Source organism: Phyllostomus discolor, chromosome 2 (genome assembly GCF_004126475.2).
Source record: "Phyllostomus discolor isolate MPI-MPIP mPhyDis1 chromosome 2, mPhyDis1.pri.v3, whole genome shotgun sequence".
NCBI lineage: Eukaryota > Metazoa > Chordata > Mammalia > Chiroptera > Phyllostomidae > Phyllostomus > Phyllostomus discolor.
Window position 1 is genome coordinate 26,513,819 of NC_040904.2, and position 19,647 is coordinate 26,533,465.

At 35.7% G+C, this 19,647-nt stretch overlaps 1 protein-coding gene across 2 annotated transcripts in view; it reads right to left on the minus strand.

The window, feature by feature from the left end:
* Positions 1 to 19,647, minus strand: part of KPNA4 (karyopherin subunit alpha 4) — a 64,570-nt gene that overhangs the window by 15,954 nt on the left and 28,969 nt on the right. For both annotated transcript variants that reach the window (XM_028505138.1, XM_036017616.1), the window contains 10 exons: positions 17,859 to 17,903; positions 16,912 to 17,001; positions 16,773 to 16,802; positions 16,629 to 16,681; positions 13,344 to 13,439; positions 12,739 to 12,824; positions 8,956 to 9,042; positions 6,852 to 7,021; positions 6,704 to 6,748; positions 1,228 to 1,359 (listed from right to left, as the gene is read on the minus strand). In XM_028505138.1, the coding sequence (XP_028360939.1) occupies positions 1,228 to 1,359; positions 6,704 to 6,748; positions 6,852 to 7,021; positions 8,956 to 9,042; positions 12,739 to 12,824; positions 13,344 to 13,439; positions 16,629 to 16,681; positions 16,773 to 16,802; positions 16,912 to 17,001; positions 17,859 to 17,903 (834 nt within the window). The remainder of the gene's footprint in view (positions 1 to 1,227; positions 1,360 to 6,703; positions 6,749 to 6,851; positions 7,022 to 8,955; positions 9,043 to 12,738; positions 12,825 to 13,343; positions 13,440 to 16,628; positions 16,682 to 16,772; positions 16,803 to 16,911; positions 17,002 to 17,858; positions 17,904 to 19,647) is intronic.

Genomic DNA, 19,647 nt, shown 5'->3' on the forward strand with positions numbered 1-19,647 from the left:
GATTTTTTCATGTAACATAATGGTTTTAAGGTCCATCCATGTTGTAGCATATATCAGTATTTTATTCCTTTTTGTGGCTAAATAATTTGTATTATATGGACATTCCTTATTTTATTTAACCATCTGTTAAATATGGACATCTGGATTGTTATACTTTTTGGCTATTAAGAATAATACTGCTATGAACGTTTGTGTACATGTTTGTAATCTGAAAACGTGTTTTCAGTTTTCTTAAGTACAATACCTGACAGTGAAATTGCTGGGTCACATAATGACTCTACGTCTAACACTTTGAGTTACTGTCAAACTCTATTCCCAAGAGACTGAAACATTTTATAAATCTCATCAGCAGTGTATGAGGATTCCACTTTCTCTACATCCCTGCAAACACCTGTTACTGTTTTTTTGAATTATAGCCAGCCTGGTGGATATGAAGTATTATTTCCTGTGGCTTTGATTTGAATTTTCTTAATGATTAATAAATAATGTTGAACATCTTCTTATGTGCTTATTGACCATTTGTATGCCTTCTTGGGAAAATTGTATTTAAATGTTCTGTCTTTTTATTGTTGAGTTAAAGGAATTGTTTCTATATTTTAGATACAAGTCTGTTTTCTTATCTAATTTTTTCCTTGGTTGCTTGCAGTGTCATATCTAAGAAGCTACTGTCTCATCAAAAGTCGTAAGATTTAGACCTATGTTTTTTTCTTCTAAGAAGTTTATACTTTTAGTGCTTACATTTAGGTGTTTGGTCCACTTTAAGCTATTTCACCCAAGGGTATATTTACTGCGTTTAGAGAGGGAAGAGAGAGTAAGAGAGAGAAAAAAACATCAATGTGAGAGAGAACATGGACTGGTTGCCTCCTGTATATGTCCCAACCAGAATCAAACCTGCAACCTAGGTATGTGCTCCAACCAGGAATTGAACCTGCAACCTTCTGAGTGTACTGAAGTGTACAGAATGACACTTTAACCAACTGGGTCACCCATTAAGGGCATCAACTTCATTCTTTCACATATGGAGATCCCGTAGTCTGAGCATTATTTGTTGAATAGACTTCCTTTTGCTCATTGAATTTTCTTGGCACCCTTGTTGAAAATCAATTGATCATAAATGCATGAACTTATTTTTGAACTCCTGATTCTACTTCATTGTCTGTTTTTGAATGTTACCTTAAAGCAGTTACTGATAAGAAAAACTTACATTTTCATCAATAATAAACTCACCTGAACTTTAACTTCCTGGTGGCTGAGCAGAGGAACCAAATGAGGGACTATTCCAGAGTCTATTACCATCTGTATCTGTTCATTGCCAGCATCAGTAAGGTAAGAGAGGGCCCAGACTGTATCTACCAATATCTAAGAAATAAAACAAAAGTTCAAATAGCTTTAAAATATTTTCTCATTTTAATAATGAGAAATAATTTAATTCTTCTCATAATAATAATAATAATAATTCTTAACCATACAGAATAATCTATGATTGTCCTATTATGGTCTTTCTTTTTCTTTCACCTCAATTAACTGGAATCTTGATCTTTGTTACACTAGATATCATTATCTTTGAATGTCTGTACCAACTAAATACATCTTTAGGTCATATTCAGAACGTTCAGGTTAATTATGACCCATCCCTATCACAGATTAGTATCCAATCTTAATTCATTAAGATACAAATGTACTACATATCACATAAAATAGAAGAAAAAGACATTCTTTTTACCAAATGCTCAGACTGAAGGATAATAGGTCTAAGGATATTGTAGTAAATATATATAGTTGGAAAGAATACATGTAGCTAGCATACACAGTGGTTCCAAACATCTGGGCTAGATGGATATATATTCAAGGTGTTCTCTAGTTATCATTACTACCATGCAGCACGTCTAAAGCCAATACTCCAGCATTAGGATTAGAGTAGTTTCATCTTTCCCAATCAGTTTGCTTTGCCTTATAAAACCAGAGGCAACTTTCCAAACAGTGGAAGTCTCCCCCAGCTATAGAGTAAAACATTAAAAGCAACCTGTGCGATTAATAGTAAAAAAAAAGAAAAAAAAGAAAAAAAAGAAAAAGAAAAAAATAGTTCTAGGTTAAAAAAGGAAAAAAGAAAAAAGAGAGAGATAGCTCCTACACATATTAAAAAATTGTAATTTCAAATTATATCTGGGCATTGTGTTTCATCTTTTTTGTATTTAAGCCCTAATTAGAGTTTATGGCCAAAAGGAAGAACGACAAACAACTGTTAAACTACTACATACGTAATACAGTTAACTGACTATGACACAGGAATAAAAATTGATCCTGGAACTTGCTAAGCTTTTATGAAATAGGGACTCTGTGTCAAAAGACAAGCCAGAGAACTCTGAAACCTTTTAAATTCTAAACCAACATTATGTTTAAAACACCCAACAATCTCCTAGGAGGAGGATATATCTATCACTTAGCCATTGCTCCTTTTGGTAGTTTAAGAAAGTTCTACAAATATTTTTAATGTAAAAACAAAACACCAAATGACAAAATTCATACAATAGTGCACATCAAAATCATAATTTAAATCAGATAGGATCTTACATATATTTTTGTAACAAATTTAATATTCCAATGTAAGTTCACTAACTTCAACTTCAGTGTTTCATTTATGATTGTGGGAGTTTTTAAAATAAAGATTGTATTTATTTTTAGACAGGGGAAGGGAGGGAGGGAAATATCAATGTGTGGTTGCCTCTCTCATGCCCCTTACTGGGGACCTGGCCCGCAACCCAGACATGTGCTCTAACTGGGAATTGAACTGGCAATCCTTTGGTTCACAGCCTGGGCTCAATCCACTGAGCTATGCCAGCCAGGGTGGACTTTATTTTTAAGTATATTTTATTGATTATGCTGTTAGAATTGTCCCATTTTCTCCTCTTTACTCCCCTCTGTCCTGCACACCCCCTCCCACCCACATTTCCCTCTTTAGTTCATGTCCATAGGTCATACATATAAGGTCTTTGGCTTCTCCATTTCCTATACTATTCTTAATCTCCCTCTATTTTCTACCTGCCATTCATGCTACTTATTCTCTGTACCTTTCCCCCCCCTCCTCCCTTCCCACTCCCCTGTTGCTAACCCTCCATGCGATCTCCATTTCTGTGGTTCTGTTCCTGTTCTAGTTGTTTGCTTAGTTTGCTTTTGTTTTAGGTGTGGTTGTGAGTAACTGTGAGTTTGCTGTCCTTTTACCGTTCCTATTTGTCTTTTTCTTAGATAAGTCCCTTTAACATTTCATGTAATAAGGGCTTGGTGATGATGAACTCCTTTAACCTGACCTTATCTGAGCAGCGCTTTATCTGCCCTTCCATTCTAAATGAAAGCTTTGATGGACAGAGCAATCTTGGATGTAGGTCCTTGCCTTTCATGACTTGGAATACTTCTTTCCAGCCCCTTCGTGCCTGTAAGGTTTCTTTTGAGAAATCGGCTGACAGTCTTAGGGGAACTCCTTTGTAGGCAAGTGTCTCCTTTTCTCTTGCTGCTTCTAAGATTCTTTCCTTTTTAATTTTGGGTAATGTTAATTCTGATGTGCCTTGGTGTGTGCTTCCTTGGGTCTAACCTCTTTGGGAGTCTCTGAGCTTCCCGGACTTCCTGGAAGTCTATTCCCTTTGCCAGATTGGGGAAGTTCTCCTTCCTTATTTGTTCAAATAAGTTTTCAATTTCTTGCTCTTCCCCTTCTTCTGGTACCCCAGTCCAGTAATTCAGATGTTGGAATATTTAAAGATGTCCTGGAGGTTCCTAAGCCTCTCATTTTTTTGAATTCTTGTTTCTTCCTTCTGGTCCACACTGTTGATTTGAGTCCCAGTTTCCTTCCCGTCACTATTGGTTCCCTGTACATTTCTCTTTATTTCATTTAGTGTAGCCTTCATTTTTTTCATCTGATTTGTGACAAAATTCAACCAATTCTGTGAGCAGTGTTTTGAACTGTGAATCTGATAGGTTAGCTATCTCTTCGTCACTTAGTTGTATTTTTTCTGGAGCTGTGATCTGTTCTTTTGTTTTGACCATTTTTTTATGTTTCAGTGTGCCTGTTATGTAGTGAGGGGTGGGGCAACCCATGTTGTTGCTTTGTGATGCTGTACGTGGGGAGGGGTCTGAGAGGGAACAATGGCGCTTGCTGCTCTCTCTGCCAGCTTTTAGTCACTTCTCCCTCTTCCCCCAAGCAAACTGGGCCCACCTGGTGCTGATTCCCTGGAACAGGGAGTAAGGGGTTTTGTGTTATGTCCTGGGACCCTGTGGGTTTCTTCAACGAACTCTCCTGTGAGGCTGGGACTCTCCTTGCACCTCAACCCCCACAGGTGTTTACAATCAGTGGTTTGAGGCTTTATTTCCCTAAGCTGGGGCCCCAGGTTTTGAGTTCTGTCTTGCTCCCCATTTGTTCCTCTCAGTTTATCTGTGCACAAACGTGGGACTGCCCACTACACAATCCACTGCCTCGCCAGGCCTGCCAGCTGCCACCTTCCCCACCCCGGTCTGCCAGTGGGTCCTCTCCGCCCAGCTGCCCATCTCCATCCCTCCTAGTGGTCTGGGTGAGTGTGTCTTGTTTAACTCCTTGGTTGCCTGACTTCTATACAGTTCAATTTCTGTCAGTTCTAGTTGTTTTTTGTTTATAAATTGTTGTCCTTCTTTTGGTTGTGCAAGGAGGCACAGTGTGTCTACCTATGCCTCCATCTTGACCGGGAGTCATGTTTTTGTTTTGTTTTTAAACAAAAATATCTATCTATCTATGAATGAAGGGGACTTCAAAAGACTTCCAGAATTTATAAAGTTGTGTATTTATTCTTACATGTTTAAACTTTAGTCCCTTCTAAGTACTTTCCATTTGATGCAATACACATTTGGAGACATTTTTTCCCCTACTCAAAAGTTTTTGAACTTGTCAACTTTGATACCTTTTAGTATTTCTGCCATTTTTTTGTTTAATTTCTTCCACATTAGCAAAACATTTCCCTTTGAGGATTTTTTTCATCCAGGGAAACAAAATAAAAAGTTGTTCAGGGAAAGATTGAGTGAATAGGGAGGGTGGGGCATGGGGGTTATGCCATTTTTTGGTCAAAAACTGCTGAATACGTAGTGCAGTGTGGGCAGGTGCACTCATAAATCACCAACCATGAAATGGGCAAATGTATTGGAAGTGTCTTCAAAAAACATTCACTGAAACTGAACACAGCCTCTCACAATGCCAGCTGGTACACTGATACAGATGGGGTCCCAGAATATTCACCTAGCACAAGAAGCCTGTACTACAAGAGGGCTGTTCCTCCAGAAGGTAATTCCAGTTTTTTGGGGGTCCCCCCTCATGCGTATGTATAAACTAGGCATTATGTATGTATCTATGTACATATTTATAGAGAATGGGTGGGAAGGAGAAAGAGAAGGAGAGAAACACTGATTGGGTTCCAACCAGGAACGAACCCACAACCTTTCACCTTGTTTTGTTTTTATATCATTTATAATTTTATCAAAGCCTTTGGCTATAAGGAGGGCAAAACAAAAAATTGCTTACATTTTTTAAAAGATCCTAGACTATTTGGAGTTACAAAAAAATATCATTAGAGAAAACTCATCTAATGAGTTTTGCACATTATGTCACTGCTTGATGTAGTATAATTCTAAGTGTAATTTGTTCTATATGTTTTAGAGAGATCCTGGCAAAACAGTATTACCCTAGAAACTGTAAAGGAATGGAACAGCTTATCAAACACTGGCCATCATATCAAACTGTTTTTAAAGAACCACACAAGTCCCTGATTGTAGTCGCAATGTATTTTATCCATGTGATTTTCCTTACCCATTGTGTATATTTCTAGCTTTACTTTTTTTTTTAAAAAAAGATTTTATTTTATTTTTAAAGAGGGGAAAGGAGGGAGAAAGAGAGGGAAAGAAACGTCAACATGTGGTTGCTGCTTGCACTGGGGAATCTGGCCCGCAACCCAGGCATGTACCCGGACTGGGAACCAGCAACCCCTTGGTTCGTAGGATGGCACTCGATCCATGGAGCCACACCAGCCAGGGCAGTTTTCTGCCTCATTCATACTTCCTGAGTTGCTTTTTCCTTTGCCATCTTCATTAGTAAGAATGAGTATGACATATTTATTGTGTTTAAAATCTAGTCTATACTGATTATTTTCCTTGTCTGGAGTTCAAGAATGATCTCTACACCACGTGAAGCCACTACCAAGGTCACTATATAAGGAGGAATAGAGTAAAAACAAAACTGAAGAGCAAATCATGTCCATGGTTTGGAGTTATGTATATGAATATAAAGTTATACATAAAGTCTAACTATTTCTTTTTTTAATCTTTCAAAAAACAAAAATACCTGGTGTATGTGTTCTCTTATTGGCCAGGCTATCAAAATGAACTTCCATAAAAAGGTGATGAACAATCAAAGAGCTTTCAATGTAAGTTCTACAACACTGATATATGTGTACACATTTTATTGTTCAGACCAAAATAAGAGGCTTGACTTCTTCACTGAAATTACATTTAATGATGTAAATATACACAGTAAATACAGAAATGCCAAACTATGTATTATAGCTCTTGAAACGTAAATATCTGACAGAGTACACTGATACGATGTCCAGTGTAATCTTTTCACCCCTATGTCATGGGGGAGCCCTAAGACACATACAAACACATACACATAAAAATATATGAAGCCTTTACTCACGTTTACATCTGTGTGATGAATTAAAACACAAAGAGCTGGAAGAATCTGAAGAGAGAAATATATGGATTTTAAAATATATGTATATAAATACATGCATATAACGATACCTACTTTAATTTAAAAACAAAAATAAAAAACACTTGTTTACCTCCTGAATGGTTTCCATTGGGGGTGGTGGGTCTTTGTGCCGACATAAGTTGACCATAACCCAAGTAACATTTCTTAAGAATGTTATAGGAATAGATGGACTTATGAAGGAAAGTAAAGGTTTCACAACTCCAAGACTTATGACATAATCTCTACACTGTGGCCCATCACCTGTTGGGAAGAAGGATTTGTTAAGTCAACAAAATATGTTGATAATAAACATTCAAAAACCAAAGTACTGGGTTCAATGTGCTACTTTCTGTATTTTAACCAGTTATACTATTTAGTTTTATACAAATGTTGTAGATAATAACCAAGTTCACATTTTGGTCTCTGAGTCAAGAGAAGTAACATAAGGTACTCAAGTTATTTTTAGCACATTATTCACATACTCTATAAAATATTTTTATGCCATCTAAACACTAGAAGCCTAAAAAGTCTTTAAAATACTTTGCAAATAGAGAACAGATGCTTTTATTTTCGTTCAGTGGCAATCTCAGTTTAACAAATTTTCATGTAAGAAAAAGATATACCAAATATTATTAGAGATAAAATATTTGTAGAACTTATACTGATGAACCAATATCAGAGCATTGAGAGTATTAACTATGTCCCTGGCCAGGTAGCCCAGTTCATTAGAATGTTGTCCAATATGCCAAGGTTGTGGGTTCGATCCCTGGTAAAGACATGTAAAAGAACATAAAAGAACCAACCACTAAATGCATAAATGAGTGGAACAAATTGATGTTTCTCTCTCTCTCTCTAAAAGTCAATAAATAAAAAATTTAAAAGAGTATTAACTATAAATTACTCTATGTACTCAGAAAATTAAGTAAAGAAAAAAGGGGGTAGGGTGGGGAGAACCAACACCTGATTGGGTTCCATTTCAGATCTACTGAAATAGAAAATATGCAGGTATAGGATGTGTTTTTGATTCTTTTCTTGAATAAATAGGATTCGATAACAGGTTAAAGTTTGGAAATCACTGTATTAGACAACTGCCAAATTTAAATTCTCTATCTACAGTGTCACTGTAATTTCAGGAGGAAAGCCATGTTGAAGTATTACATTCTTCATTGTAAGTGAAAACACTTTTCCTTGCCCTATAATATTTGTAGATAAAAAGCTTGTTCTTTTTGTACCCATGTATGCTAATTAATTTTATAATGCCACTAGAACTAAAACTCAAAGACCAAGATGTTGCAGTAATAGTTTTAAACCTAAAATTTGGTATTAAAAGCAAAGGAGCGAGGAACCTAGGATACACAAATGACAGTATTCCTGATAGCAATACAGGGTGGGGCAAAAGTAGGTTTACAGTTGTTCATATGGAAGATAATACAATAAATAAAACTACAAGAGTAACCTCTGTGTTTTGCACACTCATTTTATAAACCTACATTTGCCCCATACTGTATTTCAGTGGCCAAGAAAAGTTTACAGACAAATTCTGCCTTCTGAAAAGGCAGAATAATTATAATTATGAAACTCTAACCATCCCTTGCCTTCCATTTTGGCCCCCCAAAAGAGTAATGAAAAGGAGGTATATCAAATAAAAAGGAGATATTTCCAAGCAAGAATAACAAATTTATGACAAAAATAAATTTTAACATCAAGAAATATAACACAGTTCAGATCCCAGATTTTTTCCTGCTAGAAAATAGTTTTCTCAATTTCTGTGTCTGGTTGATGTGCATACTCAAGCTGAAAAACAATTCTCGCCCTGGCTGGTGTGGCTCAATGGATTAAGCTCCAGCCTGCGAACCGAAAGGTCATAGGTTCCATTCTAGGTCAAGGCACATGTCTGGGTTATGGGCCAGGTTTTGAGTAGGGGGTGTGGGAGAGGCAACCACACATTGATGTTTCTCTCCCTTTTTCTTTCTCCTTCCCTCCCCCTCTCTCTAAAAATAAATAAAATCTTTTAAAAAACGTTCATTTTGTTTACTACTGGTTTATACTTAAACAACTTTAGCTTGCATAAACTATTTCACAAAAACTAGTAAAACAGACAAACTATTTTTTCCTTTTCAACTACTAGAAGTCGTCTTTATTATAATAGTATATGATAACAATTGTTGGGGTACTATTACAAATTTAAGACAAACCTATGATATTTCCCAATGCCCACACTGCTTGCTCACAGACATTTTGATGGGGTGAATGGAGAAGCCTCAGGAAAAGTGGCACAGCATCTGCAGGGGGAAATCGTAAGATCATTTAAGTCTAAATGCAGTTATATGTCAATTATACCTCAATAAGATTGTAAAAGAGGTTGAAGATAATATAATCTAAACCAAAATCAATCTTTGTCAAATTAAGCTGGTAAGATTTCATTCACAATTAAACTTGAATTTAATTCTAATTTTATGAGTAATTCCTTATAGATAAAGCATCGTCTTCAAATTAAAAAATCAAGAGTCCAATTGTGAAAGTAACTTTTTAATTATATCACATGAATAATATTACATGGACCTTTAGGTCAGCAATTCTTGTGCCACCTGAGACTTTCTGAATCAGAAATAATTTTGTTGTTTAACAAGAGTCAGAAACACAGAGAAAGGTTTGTATGTGAACAGAATACTGCACTGAACAAATGATTCTTCTATTTCCTTTCAAAAATTCTATTTGAACTACTTCCGGGCAAGATGGAGGCATAGGTAGACACGCTGTGCCTCCTTGCACAACCAAGATAGGTACGATAACAATTTAGAAATAGAATAACAACCAGAACTGACAGAAAATTGATCTGAATGGAAGGTGGACAACCAAGAAGTTAAAATAGACACATTCATCCAGGCCAGTAGGAGGGGAGGTACTCGAGCAGCTAGGCACAGGTCACAGCAAGGAGAGCAGAGATCGTTGAGACCTGGTGTGTAAGGTATCTGGGGCACACAATACGACTGTGGGCAGACCCTGAGCATGCAAGCGGTAGCTGGCAAACCCCAGCTGAGGGGTGGCAACCAGCAGACCCAGTGAGGCAGCGATTGTGAAGCAAGGCACTGCATGCAACCCAGGATGCTAGCGCTGGGAAATAGAGCCTTGGGGCACTGATTGAAAACACCTGTAGGGGTTGAGGCGCAGGGAGAGACTCCCAGCCTCACAAGAAAGGTCATTGGAAAGTTCCACAGAGTGCACAAGCCCACCCACATGGGAATTGGCACCAAGGGGGCCCAGTTTGCTCAGGGGCAGCAGTGGAAGGGACTGAGGTTCGGCGGAGAGCAGAGCAAGCGCCCTTGTTACCTCCCAAACCCCGCCCCCACATACAACCTCTGTCACAACCCAGCAACTGGGGTGCCCCGCCCTGGTGAACACCAAAGGCTCTGCCCCTCACACATAACAGGCATGACCAGACCAAAGGGGGGGGGGGGGGGGGCGGAAAGATGGCTCAAACAGAATTGAAAGCTCCGCACCAGTTCTTTTAAGTGACCGAGAGATAGCCAACCTATCAGATGCACAGTTCAAAGCACTGGTGATCAGGATGCTCACAGAATTGGTTGAATTTGGTCACAAATTAGATGAAAAAATGAAGGCTAGGCTAAGTGAAATGAAGAAAAATGCATAGGGAACCAATAGTGGTGGAATGAAAGCTGGGTCTCACATCAATGGAGTGGACCAGAAGGAAGAAAAAAACAAATGACTAGAAAGAATGAAGAAATAAGAATTCAAAAAAAAAATGAGGACAGGTTTAGGAACCTCCAGGACATCTTTAAACGATCCAACATCCAAATTATAGGGGTACTAGAAGGAGAAGAGGAAGAGCAACAAGTGGAAAACTTGTTTGAACAAATAATAAAGGAGAACTCCCCCAATCTGGTAAAGGAAAAGGAATAGACATTCAGGAAGTCCAGGAAGCTCAGAGAGTCCCAGAGATGTTGGACCCAAGAAGGAACACACCAATGCACATCATAATTACATTAGCCAAGGTAAAAATGAAGGATAGAATCCTAGAAGCAGCAAGAGATAAGGCGATACAAAGGAGACACCTACAAAGGAGTACCCATCAGACTGTCAGCTGATTTCTCAAAAGAGACCTTACGGGCAAGAAGGGGCTGGAAAGAAGTATTCCAAGTCATGAAAGGCAAGGACCTACATCCCAGACTGCTCTATCCAGCAAAGCTTTCATTTAGAATGGAAGGGCAGACAAAGTGCTGCTCAAATAAGGTCAAGTTAAAGGAGTTCATCATCACCAAGCCCTTATTTTATGAAATGTTAAAGGGACTTATCTAAGAAAAAGAAGATAAAAAACATGTATAGTAAAATGACAGCAAACTCACAATTATGAACCACACCTAAAACAAAAAGAAACTAAGCAAACAACTAGAACAGGAACAGAACCACAGAAATGGAGGTCACATGGAGGGTTAGCAACAGGGGAGTGGGAGGAGGAGAGAGGGGGAAAAGGTACGGAGAATAAGTAGCATAGATGGTAGGTAGAAAATAGGGGGATGGCAAGAATAGTATGGGAAATGTAGAAGCTAAAGAACTTATGACACATGGACATGAACTAAAGGGGGGGAATGTGGGTGGGAGAGGGTGTGCAGGGTGGAGGGGAATGAAGGGGGAATGGAACTATAATAGCATAATCAATAAAAAATATTTTAAAAAATTCTGTTTGAGTAAATATATTTCAATAGTACTTACTTTTAAAAAAAAGTAATTTACCCATTATTTTTGGTATATCAAGACACACTAGCAGTGGTAAAACAAATTCTAAGTCTCTTTTCTAATCTTTAAAGAGCACATAAACAGAAAGGGAAAAGAGTAAGGGATTAGACATTGTCTTTAGATTATATAAAATTTACTGAATAGTCAGCCCTGGCTGGTATGGCTCAGTGGATTGAGCACTGGACTACGAACTGAAATGTTGCTGATTTGATTCCCAGTGAGGACACATACTTGGGTTGCAGGCCAGGTCCCCAGTTGGGGGCATTCGAGAGGCAACCTACCAATGTTTTTCTCACACAATGATATTTTTCTCCCTCTCTGTCTTCCTCCCTTTCCCTCTCTAAAAATAAATAAATAAAATCTTTTAAAAAAATTACTGAATAGTCAACTATAGAAAACATTAACAAAACCCCTAAAAGGACAAAAATAATACTATCTGAGCCCAACAACATTAAACCAGTTTTACTAAGACTTAATGTGATTATTGAATATTCTTTCTATATAATATTACAAATGTCTACAATGAAATGCTTACTCAGATAAAGGGGAACACTTTTGTTCCCCTTTAAAATCATGTAGAAATTGGTGCCTAAGATTTTAACAAGTTCAGACAAGTGTAAAAGTTTATACACTAAAAAAGAATTTTAAAAGTATATCTTCTTTAAAATTAAGTTCTGGCAGTTGCATAAAAAAATTATTTCTTTGGTAGAAGAATCAAGTAGTATTTATGAAAAAAAAAAAAAAAAAAATACACTCAGGTTATTACTTCCAATAATGATTTCTTACTTCTTGAAACAATAAAGAAAAACAATCTTATTATAAAACAATGAAAAAAAATGTGAAGTTATCCTTTGAACATGACTACCTTACGAAAGAAGATTTCTCTGAAACGTGTGATAGAAATATCATTAAAACAGGCCCAGAGGCAGTATGGGAAAAACACCTTTATTTCTATAATGTCTGACAATAAACTATAATTACAATAATGTAATCTGCTACTATAATTAGGAAATGTCATTTTGAGTCAAATGAATTTTTGGAAATAGAAAATGCCAGTTATTGGTACAAGATGATCCAAGTAACATACCTAAGTTGGCCCATCTCAACTATCTTATTGAATAGCTATTTTTTATGATATAAAATTTTATTCTTTTCAGTAGAATGACTATTTTTACTAGCATCTTTAAAAAAGTTATCACAATTTTGTCTGTTAACCAACTTACTGGACTGAACTACTGCTTGAGTTTGTTCGGAGGTTCCAGACGCAATGTTTGTCAAAGCCCATGCAGCTTCAAACTGTAAAGAAGGACTACAAAAAACAAATAATTTTAAACAAAAGGGACTTTACATTGGCCCAAATATCTATGAACCCTTCCTCCCTTCTAGAGCATTATAAAAACACTGAATAGTTTGTTTCAAGAGGTATCTATGCATCCAGAACTTCTGTTAAACTTCCAATGACTGTTTAAAATTTCTCTTCAGTGTGAAAGGCATACAACCTAATCAGGTATCCTTATTTTTTAGTTAAGAACTCTTTAGTAAGATACCTGCACATTACTACCCCAACAGTTTTCTCAAGTACCTATCTGGCCAAACTATTTTTTGCCAGTTTTCAAAGTTTAAAAGTTACATGTGTCATTCTCAAGCTCCTGTATCAACACACTTTCATCTCCTGGTACCAACACATTTTGCATTGTTTTCTACTTTGTCTTTTCAACTCCACTTAGTAGGTCTTTTTTTTTAAATTTAAGGACCAAACTAATTACTAGAAAATCTTATCTTCTGCAAAACATACATCTTAAATGATTTCTTAAAATAATGTACTTACTTGTCATCTCTTTCAAGACAATGGACTAAAATAGGCAATATTCCAGATTTTATTAAGTCATCAATTGGTGGATTTCGATCACTGGACAACAGCTTCCTATAAGAGATATACACATCCCCTGTGAAACTTAGTCACATTAATTATATGATAATTAAATTCAAATTCATATTTGATATAAAGATCATAATAAGTCTGAATGGTTGGCACAAATACTCTCTGAAAAGCTTTTTAAATTTATATAATATAACCATTTCTCTGTTAAAGTATTAATTTATAGATTAATAATTAGGAAAATATGGTAGACCTAACCACCTTACTGCTTTTTTTTACTAGTACTGTAATATTATTCCCTCGATAAAGTCCCAAATATGACACAAAAAGACAGCTGTTTTTTGTGTTACCTTTAGACTTAATTTTGAGATCAGACGAAAAAAATTGGCCAGACTCCTTCATCATGTTATTTACCTTGCTAACAAAGGAATTAAGAAGTCACCAAAATATCCCAAATTATCCATCCCAGGTCACAATAGCAATAGATAAAAGGACAAAAGCAGGTAGGCTGCTGATACAAGTGTATAGTTGATACTAGTGTCCAGTATTTCATCCTACGGTATACACCAAGTCAAAGGTCATATAAGCTCAACAACATCCTCTAAAGAACAGCAATACATAGAAAAATATCCAAAGAGATACTGGAGATACTAAGGTGAACAAGACAGACACATCTTGCTTTCATTGCACTTAGAGGGTAAAACAACAAAACTTGGTGCCTATTTACAACATGTGGTAGATGAAGCCCTCAGTGTGGCCTAACCCAAATCACCCATTTAAATCCTGTGCACCAATATAATAATTAAATATTCAAGAAAACTTAATGAGATCATATGATGCCTATGGTATTTATTTACTACCTTATCAATGCAAACTCCTATACCTAGCTTTAAATCACTCCAAAAGTTGGCTTCATTTCAGCTAACTAATATTACTCTCTGTAATTCAACAAAAGGTCAGTTCTTTGTCCCACCATTTCAATGGCACTTTCAGGCCCTTTACATCGTATTCTTTGCCCTTGAGATGCCTTCTTTTCTGTCTATTCAAACTCTACATATTCAAAGCCCACTTCAAATTCTATGTTTTCACAGTAACCTTTCTGAATTCTAAATTCTCTGAATTACTAATAGAATATTTACATAGAACATGTTTATGTTTGCTGTTAAGTATCACTATTTTACATAGTTTTGCCTTCCTAATCAGGCTTTAAATTTCTTATAGGGCAAGAATTATGCCACATGCCCTTTCACAGTATTTTCTGTAACACATGGCACAATTCTTAGCACAAAGTAAAAAATAATCCAGTCTTTCTTAATTGAGGTACAAGATTTCATCTTAAAAAAAAAATTTTTTTTTCCCTTTTAAAGACCTGGCTGGTGTAGCTCAGTGGATTGAACACAAGCCTGTAAACCAAAGCACTACAGGTTTGATTCCCAGTCAGGGCACACACTTGGGTTGCAGGCCATGTCCCCAGTAGGGGTACACTAGAGGCAACCACATATTGATGTTTCACTCCCCCTTTTTCCCTCCCTTTCCCTCTCTCTAAAAACAAATAAATAAAATCTTGAAATAAAATTTTCTGTACTACTTCATTGAAGACATTCTCAAAGAGAAACTTTTTTGAGTGCATAATAGTACAAGCAGTATCTACAAAATAATAATAATACCTGTAATAATACCTGTAAAATCAGTTTTGTGCCACAGTCAATCTGTGCTAAGTTGCCAGCAGTTGCCAGCAGTTACCCACAGTTGCTTCTGTAATATCAGTGTAAATATTAACATAGTGAGAAAGAGCAAATGAGGTCTTAGAATTATTGTGAAAATAGGTATGATATTGTATACCTCCTGAAATTGTCTCAGGATCTCCTAGGGAGATTGAGAACCTCCCTGCCTTAGGGATTTAATTATCTTGCAGAACTCATATAGAACTCACACTGAGAAGAATTACTCCAAATTTATAAAATAATCAGTTCTGATAATGGTAAGCATAAAGTATCAATTTCTTAATTATTCTTCCTATAAACATTAGTTTGCCAATTTGAGGTGTGAAAATTTCTTTGATTTTCTTTCTACAAAACAGGGTCCTCTCCACGAAGTTCTGTTATCTGCAGTGGGCTAAATACTCTAATTCCATAATTTCACGTTTGAAATTCTCTAAGTAGGATCGATTTTTTGCTTAAGCCTTTCCTACTCCAAATCACAACACAGGGTGTTATTCTTATATTTATAAATATACAAAGCAACCACTATATTGTATATGATACAACCATGTCATCCCCAAACTATCTTTTAACACAAAGATCTCAGTAATAAGTTTTTATGGTTCTTCCCTTAAAATATGAGAGCAGCCCTGGCTGGTGTGGCTCTGTGGATTAAGCGCTGGCCTGCGAACCAAAGAGTGGCCAGTTCAATTCCCAGTCAGGACACATGCCTGGGTTGCAGGCCAGGTCCCCAGTTGGGGGTGTGTGAGAGGCAACCACACACTGATGTTTCTCTCCCTCTCTTTCTTCCTCCCTTCCCCTCTGTCTATAAATGAATGAATAAATAAATCTTTAAAAAATGTTTTTAAAAAGTCTCTCCATATTAAAAAAAATAAATAAAATATGAGAGCATAGGTTGTACAACAGAAATATACAAAATTACTCAGTATTCCTGCCTTAAAAGAGAGTGGGAATGTTTGTAGTCTTAAATCTTAATGTCTACTTGCCGATACACTGTTACATTAAGTTTTTGCTCCTCTACTCCGTACATAGGCCAGGATTTTCTCCCCTGTGCAGAGGGAAGCCAAATCTGCTCCTTCCTACACTGACGCCATCTTAGATTCCCCTACATTAAGTTTTTAACCCAATTTATTATTTGATCAATATGAGGATTGTGAGAATTAGCTACCTGGGCAGGATCTGAACAATCTAAGCTTTTATTAAACTAAACCTATTAATCAGTAAAAGGTAAAACTTTTTAAATAACGCTTTCCAATTAGTCTATAGCAATAACCTGTTAAATCGACTTTTCCCTAGCATCTGTGCTTCAATGTATTTGTGAGTTTAGAGCACTGCTGCCAATTTTAATACTCTAAATCAGAGGATAACTTAAATAAATCGGTTGGTTTCTGACTATTCTGTATTGTTTGTCATCCAAATTTAATGAGTGCCAAGACCAGAATATAGTGAAACCCTAAAACAGAACTCCTATATAAGCTATAAAAGTTAAATAAATCCTCAATATTTAACTTACCTAGCAGCTTGAACTGCACTTAATTGAATTCCTTGGTTATCACTTGAAGCATTCTGTAAAAAATAAAAGTTTTGATATAGATACACAATAATCAGTGAAGTCCAAGAAATATAATGAAGAGAGGAAAAAAATAACTGAACTTACTTGAACAATAGCTTCTAGAGAGGTATTTTGCTGGGAAAAAAGTTAAAGAGAAAACTAAGTTAAAAAGTCACCGTAAAATTCCATATTTATGTAAACTTTTCACTGGTAGTTTTAAGTCACCAAAATAACAATAACTTACCACTCTATAATCACCATCTATATCAGAATCTTCACAGATATCTTCATGTGGTACGTTCCTTCTCTTTAAGAGATGTTCATCTCTTTTATTCTTTAAAAAAAAAAAGAAAAAGAAAAAGAAAAAAAAGAACTTTAACTAAATAAAACTAAATACTTTCATACAAAGTATTTATGCTATCCTGTGCCTACAAACTGAAATATGAAGTGCCTTAAAATAAAATGCAAATGCAGAAAATTAAACCAAATTGTGAATTAAACACTTAAGCAACATTAATTTGAGTGCCAAATATTACATTTTGAATAAACTGTGAACTATGCAAAAACAAACTAAAAACCAGAAAAATTTGATTAAAAAAAGAGTATACAGTTTAAGCCAGAATCAAACATCCATATTTATTTAAAAGTACTAAATCATTTTATACATCTTCTGAGAGCTTCTCTTTATCACCTAAAAAAAAAGTCAAAGCAAAGGTTGGGTATTTCAAAAAGCAGACAGAAAGCAACACTGCCTTACAAAAATCAAGGGCCACTTGAATTTCACTAAAAATCTTTGGGACAAATTCAAAAATATATTCTCAACTACTTTAATACTTGAAAAGTTGATGAAATTTATAAGTAACAGGTTTCTTTCAGGGTAACTACTACTGTAAATAGAACTATTTAGCATAACTATACTTATGACTTACCATTTATATGTATCACTAAAAATTACAGAAGGAAAAAACTACCTAATAACTTGTTTTTGTTTTTTGATAATCATGAAGTTGTATTTTGACAACTTCAAAAGCTTGTCAAATTTAGTTAAAATCTTCCAGTTTTCAAAAGAAAAAGAAATACTAAGCACTTGAGAGTTATATACATTCGATATCTTCTATACATGCGATATCTTCTATACATGCTATGTTATTAGAATGCTGCTTAGAAGTATCCATTATTAATCAGACTTACCTTCCTTAATTCAACTACAACCTCATTTCGTTGTCTTCTCATAGTCTACAAGAAATTAAAGAAAAATATTTTAAAAATATCACCTCAAGTTCCATGATCCAGAGAAGACCACTATTAACATTTTGAAGTACATCTCCTTATCTTTTTTTCTAGCCATATCTGAACGTGTAATATTTGACTCATAATAAAGACCATATTATATTATATAGAAAATTTGCTATTTTCATTTCACACTCATATTCTCAAATATTGAAAATGTCTTTGAAGTTATCAATATATCCATAATACCAGATATATCACAAAATTTAAAAAACTGTAACAGAAGAATTATAAAAGTACAAAGACACAAAGAATAAAAGAATCCATGATCTCACTCCTCCCCCATATGAAATGTGACAAGTTAAAAAGTAATACATGTACAAGGGGAGTAAATTAACTGCTTTAGGAAAAAAGGTGGGGAGCCCTCTTTTCCTATCCAGTCTCTTTCTAAATGTAAACAATGTTAGATTCACTATGATTCTGACACATTTATCCATGTATTCTATTCTCCTCACTTCCACTTCATCTGTAAATTTTTAGAGATCTTCCATGGTGGTATATACAGAGCAACCTCATTCTTCCTAATGACCACATAATTGTTCTATTATGTACTGTAACCATTCTCATATTTTTAAACAAGGTCTTCACATTTTAGAGTCACCTAACATGTGGATGAATATATGTTCACTGTAAAACATTCAAGTGTTCACAAACAATACAAATTCAAACTCTTTCCATGTATGGTTCACCTCAGTCTTTATAATGACTGCACATTCCAAGGCATAGTAAGTGAGAAGAGCAAGGCACCAAGTTTTACTTACGTGTCTAACGAGTACCTCAATTTATGTCCAAAACCAAACTTTTGATCTTTAACAAATATACGTACTCTATTTCATCTCATACAGTTTATATGTGGAATAAGATTATGGGTTCTTTTTAAAAAAGGTATTTTATTTCCTTATTTTTAGAAAGGAGGGGAGGGATAAAGTGAGACAGAAACATTAATAACCTCTCACACCCCCCAACCAGGAACCTGGCCCACAACTGAGGCACGTGCCCTGACTGGGAAGTGAACCTTTCGGTCTGCAGGCCAGTGCTCAATCCACTGAGCCACACCAGCTAGGCCAAATTACAAGTTCTTTTATATTCTTTGTAACTTTCATATTTTTATAAGCCTTATATTACTGTTCACAATTTTTATGGTATACCCAATAGTACAGATCTATTAACAATTTCAAAGAAAATTTCAGCAAATGGCAACTCCATCCTTCCAGTTGCACAGACCAAAAATCATGGAGCCATCTTTGATTCTTCTTTTTTCTCTCACACATTAAATGTTAGCAAATACTATTGGTTCAACTTCCTCCTTTCACTCTTTCTTTCCATCTTCCTCCCCAGTCCATTCTTATCATAGCAACCAAAGGAACCCTCACAGGGAATCTTGTTTTTTTTTTTTTGTTTTTTTTTTTTTTTGTGAGCAGTAGACTCCTTTGGGAGCCTGGTGAAATCAATGGATACCTTCTCAGGATGATCTCATCATAAATTCCAAACTGGGCAGGTCCTGGTGGGTCATCACACCTGAGCCATGTAACTTTTTTAGTAAAAGGTTTATCTCTGTCTTAAGCAAAAATTGTTTCTGTGCATATAGGCTAAACACATCTTTCAAATGCCTCTTTTCAGAAGAGGCGTGACCACCCTCAAAAAGGCACATAACCTTAATTATGCTGTAATCCAATAACTGCCTTCCTTT